General features: G+C 46.4%; 1 protein-coding gene across 1 annotated transcript; it reads right to left on the reverse strand.

Moving 5' to 3' along the window:
• Positions 1-3: 3 nt before the first annotated feature.
• On the reverse strand, positions 4-11,860 carry wdfy2 (WD repeat and FYVE domain containing 2). Its single transcript, XM_047046518.1, has 12 exons — positions 11,518-11,860; positions 10,580-10,647; positions 9,784-9,857; positions 9,083-9,137; positions 8,763-8,913; positions 6,701-6,813; positions 5,218-5,344; positions 4,941-5,046; positions 3,846-3,947; positions 3,358-3,488; positions 2,677-2,785; positions 4-2,206 (listed from the first exon to the last, which is right to left on the reverse strand). Exons 1-12 carry the CDS (start codon positions 11,652-11,654, stop codon positions 2,177-2,179), a joined length of 1,203 nt encoding a protein of 400 aa, XP_046902474.1. The 5' UTR covers positions 11,655-11,860; the 3' UTR covers positions 4-2,176.
• Between the last annotated feature and the right edge of the window lie 9 nt (positions 11,861-11,869).

Below are 11,869 nucleotides of genomic sequence, written 5' to 3' on the forward strand. Positions count from 1 at the left end.
CAGAATCATTCAACAGCAGCAATACAGTTAATGGAATGACATGGGCACAACAAGCTCTGTGACCAGGAGAAGACATGCAGGGTTCAGGAAGGATCTTTACTACAACAGCTTGATACAGTCTGTGTTGTTGGGAGACTCGTAGCCTCAGTATAGATTGAGCCTGGGTTCCCCTATGATACAGCACATAGAGGCTGGACCAGCAGGCATAGTAGCAGTGACCAAGACAGTTCAAGGAGGGACAGACAAGTGACCAGACCACAAAGGGAACATGCTTGATAAATATCAGCTGTTTTTAAATCATACCAGCAGTGTTCAAGAAAAGAGACTTAGACCATTGTCTAATGTTAGCCGATCTTGATATTGTCTGTGTGAATATATCAGACATCATTATTGGATTATCTGTTCATACAGGTACACTATATACTCAGTTAGGCTGAAGTTGGAATGAGGACCGCCTTGTTATATAATCCATGATAGTCAACTATTAAACCAGTACAGTTTTGAGGAAGACTAAAAATAATGGTAATAAAAACATAAAACTCAGTAAAGCATTTTTAAGACGACAAGGAAAAATGCTCCGGGCACACTTTTGAAGACACACACGCCCTGTTACTTGTGCAACAAACAGGGTCAGTGTGGTCAGAAACAAAACATGTTGCACAACAGAAATGTTCCCCAACAGTGGATCTGCTGGGGGAACCCAGGTTCCAGAAGAACAAGCTCTAGGGAACAACAGAACCTAGATTAGATATTCTCCACATGGCCATTCATTTTGGAGTTTTTTTTTCTTCTATGCTACAAATTCAAAGACTATGAAATGTGTAAAACACAATTCACTTTAATTCTCTTCTTAACACACCCTCAAATCGATGATTATCTTGATTTGTTCAGTACACAATAAATTATGATTAACCACCATACACTGAGGCTAAGATATCAGCAATAAATAAGGTCATTCAACACATTTCAGACACCTGCTATGATATCTACACAGTAAAAAGCATTTGCAAACACACGATGCAATCAAAACCATTAAAAGTAAGTATGTCTACGCTGCATTTGTACACAACAAAATAAGTGTTGAACGATAAAAAGTGCATAGATATGATTTTGTCCTTTGAGAATTCAAACTGTGATAATTGACGTTCAAGGACCAACGTAAATTTCCATGTGTCCTTCGTAAAGAAGTCGACGGTAGAGGAAAAGGGAGTAACCAAATTATTTTCAAACTATGAATCAAAATAATACAAAATCTAGCTAATAATAATCTAACTTTTTCCACATGATTTGCATTCAATCTGGAATTTGAAACTATATTTTATTTTTTACCAGTGTGGTCAACTGTAACCTTTATTACAGTTTCATACCACTATCTGCCAGCTGGCACTAACCCAAAAACAAACTGGATACACAGAGACACTGCTCTCTAGTGGTTGGCCCAGAGTACAGCGGATAACAACCTAACATCCACACTGTAGAATCACCATTGAAGTACATAACTATGTATATGTCAATCCAAAATCAGAAGTATGATTTTATTCAAATAAATAGTTGGAATCAATATCCACATTTTGAAATAACTCTGTAGCTAATGAGTGTGTTTTATCCTCTGTGGTCGTATGGGACCAAAGAGGAAAAGGCACTTCCATATGACTCTTCCATATGACTCTTCAATGCTTTTAAGACAAACTAGTGGTCATCAGGATATGCTAGTTTCCCTTTCATTCAGATTTGAGACATTATCAATAAAGACAAGAGATCCGAAGTGCACAACAAATGTCCAACTATTTGTTTGGATAAAAATTTGATTTAGAAAGGTTGGTTTACCGCGAGACACGTTAATATATGATATGCAAAATGACACCAAATGTGAGAGAACAGGTGGTAAGATACTAGCAGACAATAACAGTACACCCCCCCCCCCTGGCCACCACCACAGAACGGTCCATATCATGACTCACACCGTGACGCCAGCAGACTCCGACTCTGTTCAGTCAGTGTTGATCAGTTGTTGTTAGGGAGGCTCCTAGAAGCTTGAATAAGCTGCCCAGCTATGTAGGTGTCCAAGCTCCTCTCTCTCTCTCCCCCCCTCTCTCTCTTTCTCTCTCTCTCTCTCTCTCGATGAGGTGATTCATGGTGAGCGGAAGGTTCTAGCTCCAGCCTGCCTGGTCGTGTTTCAGGACACCACAGGAGTCATGTCCCACAACTGTCCAGAACAAAACACAAGTATGAAAAACAACAACATGCCCCTTGCTATGGGATGAATATCATGCCAGGATTCAGAACCGTATCAAAAAGTTTTCTATGGTCAAAACATTTCATCTGAAAAATAAACTTTGGAAACGTCAAAACAAGGTTTGTAAGGGTCGAAATTATGTTTCTAAGTCTGAATATTTTAGTTTACTTTTTTTTTTACGATGTTTTGCTTACACATTTTCAAAGTTTCAAAAAGAGGAGTTACAAACTGTTTTATATGGAAGCAAATCAGTGACATAATGTTTTGAATTTTAAAAGGCATTGAATACACCACCAAATTCTTTCAATGTAAAAAAAATATATTCCGAGACAAAAATTCAAGGTTCGGAAATTCAGGCCGTTCAAATTCGAATGGTGAAATTCAGATCCACAAATGTCAAACCTAAAATATTGGAGCCACCCACCCCCACCCCCACCCACCTTGATGACCCTGTCGGTCCCAGAGGTCAGCAGGCAGCCGCTGGTGGGCTCGTAGTGTAGGTAGACGATGCTGTGCTTGCTGTCATGGAACGTGGCGGTGGGCGCTCGGCTGGAGGGGGGGGGGGACAGAGTGAGCAGAGACAGTTGTGCGTCACAGCTAAAGATTCAGAGTACTTTTCAAATTTACATTTTATTCATTCAGCACATTACATTTAGATTTAGTCATTTAGCAGGGGCTTTTATCCAGAGACTTACAGTAAGTACAGGGACATTACCCCCGAGGCAAGTAGGGTGAAGTGCCTTGCCCAAGGACAACGGCCGGGAATCAAACCAGCAACCTTCTGATTAAGAGCCCGATTCCGTAACTGCCATCTCAGCCATCTGAATGCCTTGGGGGAATGTCCCTGTACTTACTGTAAGTCGCTCTGGAAAAGAACGTCTGCTAAATGACTAAATGTAAATATCTGGGTATCATTTGGATATTGTACTTCACCAAACATTATGGTGTGCAGTAAAAAAGCAACAGAGAATTAAAGGGGCACTCGTGACGGTTCTAAACTAGAACTATCGGCAATGTCAGGGAAAGCACTTCCTCACTAAATATCTAGCATGTCAGGCAGTATTTTAGCCACAAGAGTTCCCCTTTAACCAGTCTGGTATGGTACTGTAACTGTAACTTACTCCTCATCAGTGATGGACTCATAGCAGCTGTCACACACGCGCACCTCAAACTCAAAACCCATGAGAGGGATGGTGGAGCGTCTGGAGGAGCACTTCCCACACACGGCCTGCCCACACTTCCTGCAGTGGTGCTGGGGGATGGAGACAGGAAACACTGAGGCTTCACAAGGCCTACCTGCTCTGTGCTCACAGGATTACAGGTACCCGGTGCATACAAGCTCAGACTCAAACACACTCAAACACAGACAGATGTGAACATATTCACACTTTTTCCTCCCATACACTCACTCTGCCTGCAGCACGATAATGTAGGACTTGTATGGCGGATTGTGATTAACATAGCACAAACAGTAAATCCTTCAATTTCAAGCACAACACACTCTGTGTTTACAGATTGTAGTTCCAGGGTGAACTTGCAGCTCCCTCTGGTGGTCAGTTTAAGAACTACAGCTCCCAGCAGGCGGCCTGGGGCGGAGGAGGGGAGGTACCTGGCGCAGGCCTATCTTCTTGCTGTCCCACATCTGCTTGAAGTTCCAGAAGAACGGCTGCTCACACTTCTGACACGAGTCGCTGTCCAGCCACTCTGGAGTCTGACGGAGAAGGCAGAGGTCAGAGGTCAGACTTTGAACCCTAACCTTTTGATCTGAGCTACAACTATCCAACTCCTAGAGGGTGGGCATGACAAGGTATTTATCTGAACATTGTGGTCTAAGAATAGGCAGAGGATAATAATAAACTATGAACTAGTGACAAAGGGAAGAGCGGGGAGACACACACAGAGAGAGAGAGAGAGAGAGAGAGAGAGAGAGAGAGAGAGAGAGAGAGAGAGAGAGAGAGGAAGAGAGAGAGGGAGGGAGGGATGAAGGGAAAGGAAGAGAGAGAGAAAGAGAGATGAGGGGAGAGGAAGATGAGGATAGGAGAAGAGAAAGAATGAGAGGAGACAGGAGGTTGATTAGGAGCAGTCTATGAAGCCACTGATTAACTGTCAGGGGAGAGAGAGGGAAGGAGAAGGTTAATATGTCACAGGCTTCACTGAGCATGCTCTGTACAGAAGAGTGAGGCTTTTGTGTGTGTGTGACTGTGTGTGACTGTGTGTGTGTGAGGGTGTGTGACTGAGTGTGTGTGTGTCTGAGCAGGCGTTCTGTGTTTGTTCTGGTAGCTGTTCCTGTGTGTGTCCTGAGGTGATAATCCTCCTGGGGTGAAACAGTGTGTTCCTCCGGCCCAGCACTGCTCTGGGGTGGAACGCTGCTGAACACATGTGCACACACTCATCATCCACTCCAGCTGATTGTTCTTGAGATTTTGAGACTATGGGTTAGGCAGGATAATTGTCTGTGTGTGTGTCTGTGTGCGTGTCGTTCTTTTGATCAACATGAGCCTTATATTCATATAATCAACCCCCCCCTTTCAACTTCCCTTTTTTACGCCCACCCCTCCCCCCCCCTCCCCCCCCCTCCCCCCCCCCCCCCCCTCCCCTCCTCCCCTCCCTCCCCTCCCTCCCTCCCCCCCCTCCCTCCCTCCCTCCCTCCCTCCCTCCCTCCCTCCCCTCCCCTCCTCCCCCCCTCCCTCCCCTCCCCTCCCACCTCTTGTCGGTTCACGTCCATGTTCCAGATGACGATGCCTCCGTCAGAGCTGCAGGAGATCAGCTGGCGTGTGTGTGGAGCGTAACACAACCCCTGGACCTTCTCACTGGCGCACACACACACACACACAGACACACACACACAGACACACACAGGTATTAAGGAGTCATACAGCCTTCTAGGGTTGCTGTCCATCAGGATCAGTATTTGTGTGTGCGTGTGTGTGCATGATGTGTACACTGTGTGTGTGTGTGTACTGTGTGTGTGCCAGTCTTACTGGTGGCCCTGCAGCTCGATGGCAGTGCCCTTGCGCCCCCCGATGTCCCACATGATGATGGAGTGGTCTGAGCTGCCGGAGAACAGCACCCTCTGGACCGGGTCCCAGCACAAGGCCGTCACACTGCCTGGGAGAGGAGCGCACACACACACACACACACACACACACACACACACACACACAGACACACAGACACACAGACACACAGACACACACACACAGACAGACAGACAGACAGACAGACAGACAGACAGACAGACAGACAGACAGACAGACAGACAGACAGACAGACAGACAGACAGACAGACAGACAGACAGACAGACAGACAGACACACACACACACACACAGACACACACACACACAGACAGACAGACAGACAGACAGACAGACAGACAGACACAGACAGACAGACAGACAGACAGACAGACAGACACACACACACACACACACACACACACACACACACACACACACACACACACACACAGACACACACACACACACACAGACACACACACACACACACAGACAGACAGACAGACAGACAGACAGACAGACAGACAGACACAGACACACACACACAGACAGACAGACACACACACACAGACACACACACACACACACAGACACACACACACACAGACAGCAACAGTTAGTGAGAGCTTGTTGTATCATGGCCTCTGTCTGGAACACAGGCCATTAAAGGAAAGGCTCAGTGCTGTGTCTCAGCTGGCTGTTCGCATGGTAAACATGTGCAGCTCAGCTGATAAGAGGACTGAAACAGTCCTGTCAGCGATGCTACAGCCACTCTCAAGCTCTCAGGAAGTAGACACACAGACAGGAAGTTGGAGGAACCAATGGACTCCTCACACAGGAAGAGGTCACTTTGAAGATTAAAAACAACTTTCTTGAAGCGCCCAGCTAGCTCAACAGGGAAGAGGCCTTACAGCAGCAGCCTGGGTTTGAATCCGACCTGGGCCCTTTCCGCATGACTTCCCCTCTCTCACTCTGTCTCTCTCCCTGCCTTTCCTGTCACACTTCACTTACAAACTGTCCAGTAAAGCATGAAAAAGACCCCAAATATATCTTTAAAAACAACTTTATTAACTCCTCTGCCGATGCAGCCGTGCTGTCGCTAGCTTGTTCTCTCTACAAGGGTCATGTTCAGTTCAAACTCCTTCCTTCCTTTACTTGTGTTATTGACATATACAGCAATGTTTGGACAGGTCAATGCATGCGCTACCCTGCACTGTGCTTACCAAGCATGTCAGACCAGAAATCAGTAAAGAAGAAAACAAAAGGATGTTTCTAGAAATCTTGGGACAGAACCTTACACGAGAGAAAAACTCACCAGGAACAAAACAAGACTCTAATCCATTCTGAACCATCAGCAGCAATTTGTGTTTTAGAGTGATCACTGTTAACAGACTGAAGCTGTGTGTTAGTGTACCTGTGTGTACCTGTGTATATGTGTGTCGTACCTGTGTGTCCTTTGAAGGTGGTGACCAGGCTGCAGCTGTCCTGCTCCAGCTTCAGGATGGTCACCTGACCTGACTGGTCGCCCACAAACGCATGCCTGGTCTCCACGTCAAACCTTGGGGTCAAGAGGTCAAGGAGGATGTACCACCACGGAGACGGATGGACTACCCCCTCACCAGACTACCCCCTCACCAGACTACCCCCTCACCAGACTACCCTCTCACCAGACTACCCCCTCACCAGACTACCCCCTCACCAGACTACCCTCTCACCAGACTACCCCCTCACCAGACTACCCTCTCACCAGACTACCCCCTCACCAGACTACCCCCTCACCAGACTACCCTCTCACCAGACTACCCTCTCATCAGACTACCCCCTCACCAGACTACCCCCTCACCAGACTACCCTCTCACCAGACTACCCCCTCACCAGACTACCCCCTCACCAGACTACCCCCTCACCAGACTACCCTCTCATCAGACTACCCTCTCACCAGACTACCCCCTCACCAGACTACCCCCTCACCAGACTACCCTCTCACCAGACTACCCCCTCACCAGACTAACCCCTCACCAGACTACCCCCTCACCAGACTACCCCTCACCAGACTACCCCCCTCACCAGACTACCCCCTCACCAGACTACCCCCTCACCAGACTACCCTCTCACCAGACTACCCCCTCACCAGACTACCCCCTCACCAGACTACCCCCTCACCAGACTAACCCCTCACCAGACTAACCCCTCACCAGACTACCCCCTCACCAGACTACCCCCTCACCAGACTACCCCCTCACCAGACTACCCCCCTCACCAGACTAACCCCTAACCAGACTAACCCCTCACCAGACTACCCCTTCACCAGACTAACCGCTTCCCCTCACCAGTTATCAGACACATCCATGTTTCAGTATTTCTTTAACTTCAAACTATTTATAAAATGTTTGGGAGTTCAGTCGAATGTTTCTGTGTGATTCTGGACATGAGGACAGTTCTTCATCTGACCCAGACAGGAAAGGCAAAGTGAGAACATGCCCTCAGGGGGAAAAGGCCGTGGACAAAGTGTCCCTGAAGGCAGAATCTAATTTTCCTTCCCTTGAAAACTCCACAGTACTAATCTAATAGTGCAGACCAAGTCAAGGCTGCGGTTGTTATTGGCAACTAAAGATAAATGTTGAAATTACATGGTACAATTATTTATTTTTGCTAATTTTCAAAGACTACATTAGCAAAAAAAAGATTCTCATTTGTTACAATCAATGCATCAAGATTAGTAATGCAATCGTGGCTAATATCACCAAATTTACCCAGACAAAAGTCTACTCTAAAGACATCTATCTATCTTTGAGTCTATCATACATCTCCAGTCCTATATTACAGTTGCATTTACTTTACTTCAACATTTAACTATTTAAGGCTATGTTGCCAGTGATTTGCTAGTTAATTAGGGGAAAACATAATAATATGACTCATTATATTCGGAAAAATCTATAGAATTCCCATGAATATGCATAGCGGTCCATTCATCACCACAGCGAGGGCTGCTCTCTGCAGCCCCCCCCCCCCCCCTCCCCAGACAGCTCATTGGTATGGAGCAGCAGTTCAGAGTGGACTCCAGCCTTTCATGTCTCCATTAGAGAAAACACACACAGCACACACACACACTCTGTTTCTTTGACAACCGCATGACTGACAGCTATTGTTAGCCTCTCCACGTAACAAAAGCGACTGGGATGCTAATCTCACCGAGTCCTCACTCTGTTCTTGAGTTGACACGAAAAACGGAGACTCCCAGCGAACTGCAGGTTCTCATGACAACCTGCAGCCATACTGTGGAGGGTTCATTTTATCATATGTAATTCGTCTTTTTTTAAATTGTACTCGTTTGTTTCGCCACGGAACGCGGGCTAAGCAGAAAGCTTGCTACCCTGGCGTCCTAGTTTGGTCCAGCTTGACCTGGTTTGGCTCAGCTTCACATAGCATAAACAGTAGTGTGTGTACTGGGCAGGTGTGCACGCTGGCAGGTGTGTGTGTGTGACAGGGTGTGTGTGGGAAGGATACTGCAGACCAGAGACCCAGGCAGGGGTCCTGTAGCTGCCCAGCTGTTGGCCGCTCTCAGAGCAGTGCCAGGTGAAGACCTTGTCCTGACCCATGCTAAGGATCCACTCCATCTCCAGGACAAACAGAACCACCGTCACCCTGCCCTGGTGGGCTGTGGACACACACACACACACACATTAATAGAAGGCCATCCTCTTTGCCAGGGCGGGTCACTTGTTGTGGCTGACCCTCTTCAGCTTGTCCAGCGGTTTCTCAGCCCTCTCAAACACACACACACACACACTTTCAAACCACGATCGCACACGCCCTTCCTCTCTCACCCTGGTACGTCCTCGCTGGGGTCATCTTGTTATAGTCTTCTGATAGAACAAACTCCTGAGAGACAGGAAATTAAGGACATCAACATTTCGGTTGGTGAAATTATTCAAAATGCAGTGCCATTCTTTTTGCTACACTTGTCTCATCCTTAGCCATCTCCAAGCCATAATTTAAAAAGTATCTGTATTTGGTGGTTGACTTGTATACTAATGACAGTACTAATGTTCTTTAAAGTTTGACATGGGCTTTGTGATTCTTGTCCAGATTCAATACCGTTTGAATCTAATTCACTCCTACAGAAAAGGCACATTCAGTATCTCTGTGGTAATCCGCCCCAACAGTTTAGCCAATCATGCAAGAGATTACAGAGAGGCAACTCCTTCAGGAGTATTGATTTGTTGCGAGTGTCTGGAGGAAGCTAGACTGAGGCAGTGAAAGGAGAGCTCTTCAGAGACCAGAGAAGGTCTTAACATAATAGCTTGACTGAACACGACAGACTTGCCCCCCCCCCCCACCCTCCCATATGACCCTTGGGTTTGTGTGAGTGAGTGTGTCTTTATGACTGGTTACGCAAAGATAATTTAGACCAAACAGTATGTGCAACTATTGCAATGCTTCCTAAGTGAAGGTCTAAATTACAAGCTTGGATCTGGAGAATAGGGTGTGTTTATGGGGTGACTAGACCAGAGAGGTGTCTACTCACAGTCACGGCTCCTGTGTCCAGTCCCACCGACAGCCTCCTGGTCTCTGGGTTAAAGGACATACAGGAACAGGAGGCTGGAGGAAAGATGGAAAACCCAGTCTGTCAATAAGACCGTGTGTGTCTGTCTACAGTGAGCACTGTTCTTCAGTGAAGTGCGACGTGAAAGGCAGCCAGAGAGAGGGGGAGACACGCAGCAAAGGGCCCAGGCTGGATTCGAACCCGGGCCACTGCGGTAAGGCCTCCGTCTACATCGAACGCACACTTATCCGGTGACATCATTTTTTTGTCACGTATAAATGTGCCTGGACGCTCAGTCACACACACTTGTACACGCTGAAAGACCCAGAATCAGACAGACACACAATGTTCTGACGCCACAGCAACTGAGTCACTGTGAGCGACAAGAGGGAAGGGAGACAGGATGAGAGGATGACAGGACTCGTCTGGCGAGGGAAACGAAACTGATGAGTGTGTGGTGTGGAGGGACGGTAAACCAGCCTGACCCCTACCAGGAACATGCATGCAGCAGGAAAGGGCTAGGAAGCTTTCACTACTGGCTACTCAGAACTCTGCTAGATCGGCACCAAACCAAGTGACATTAATTATTCATCCAACAGGTTAAAGTGAAGTGCAGTCCGGCATGCTGTTAGTCTCATTGAAAGGGGAACAGATGGTATCACAGCTGAATGAGATAATCGATGAGCAAAATAATTACAGTAATGTTGTCTGAATAGGTTAGGTCTATAAAACTGGAGTAACTACAGTTATAATGACTGAAGATGACATGGTGTCTTACTTGGCATTGTCTGGTACACACTAGGCCAGTACTGGCCACTGTCTCTCTTCAACCATATTCTGATAGTTCTGCGGATTCAAACAGAAGATTAGTGATAAAGCCAGGAGGATGTAGAGGCTGTTTTGTGGTTACTTTAACCACGAGAATATATAAGCTCTCACACATACAGTATACATTTAAAGTACATGTTTAAGAGTTAAACATTTAGTTTCGCTGACCTAAACACAACAAATCTGCCAGTAAACCCAAACACAGACACGTTTTAGGTACACTCAAAAAGTACTGAGTTTGGGCTTCTTCACTTTCAGCTATGTATTTCGTTCTTTTTCGCTTGTGTGTATAGTTAATTTGACCTGGCACATGGCTCCTAAGAAGAGTCATATGCAACTGCTTATGTCGACTCGCTGATTGTGAGTCTACAGTGTAGAAATTGGAGAAGTTAAATGGTCCAAATGAATTACTTGGCATTTCTAATAAGGGTAAATTACAAAAAATATACCACGTCGGCTACGATGAAAAAGACCGTATGTTACTTGTGGGTCAAATGTTTCATTTGCCCCAGATCACTTGAGTAAAAATTACAAGGCTCGTGTCAGCTGACTTAGACATGAATTGCTGCTTTATTCACAGAGGCAATTCCGCACGTTACAGAGACTACTTGATCATGTCCAGTATACTGGAATGGTGAGGTGACCAGTTAACATGATGCGCGTAGTTCCATGTCAAATAATTCCGTGTAAACGCGAGCAATGGCCGAAAGAACCGTCTATGGCCGGGGGTCAACCTGCTCTCTAATCCCCTTCTAAATGCGAATGTTTTAAATACAACCATATACAACAGGCGTAACTTGATTATAATTCATGTCAGTTGAAAAACATGTATCGCAGCAAGCTAGCTAACGTTTAATCCCACAAAAGCTAGACAACACGCGGTTGTACCTGTCCTCCGAAACGCTGATAACCCCGTCTTCCTTCGGGATGATTACCGCTGTGCTCACTACATCTTGGAAAGCCTCGATTTTGCTCTGCAGAACAGGCGTCCGAGTCTGTGGTGTGGGGTGCATCTCTGCCGCCATAGAGACCTCTTTCGGCAGGTTTTGCTCTGGAAAACATACCACCGAAATCACATAGATGTGATGAGGTTGCTTCTTCTTAGCATAGCCACATGTAGACAGATTCAGTATGAAGTATGTTGTGACAGCCAGGGATGTTGCTGGTCAGCTGACAGTAACGTTCACCTACGACGCCCACATTGTCACTCAAACATAGATATGGAAATAACTAGACTGGC

This window comes from Hypomesus transpacificus, chromosome 23, assembly GCF_021917145.1.
Source record: "Hypomesus transpacificus isolate Combined female chromosome 23, fHypTra1, whole genome shotgun sequence".
In the NCBI taxonomy this organism is placed as follows: domain Eukaryota; kingdom Metazoa; phylum Chordata; class Actinopteri; order Osmeriformes; family Osmeridae; genus Hypomesus; species Hypomesus transpacificus.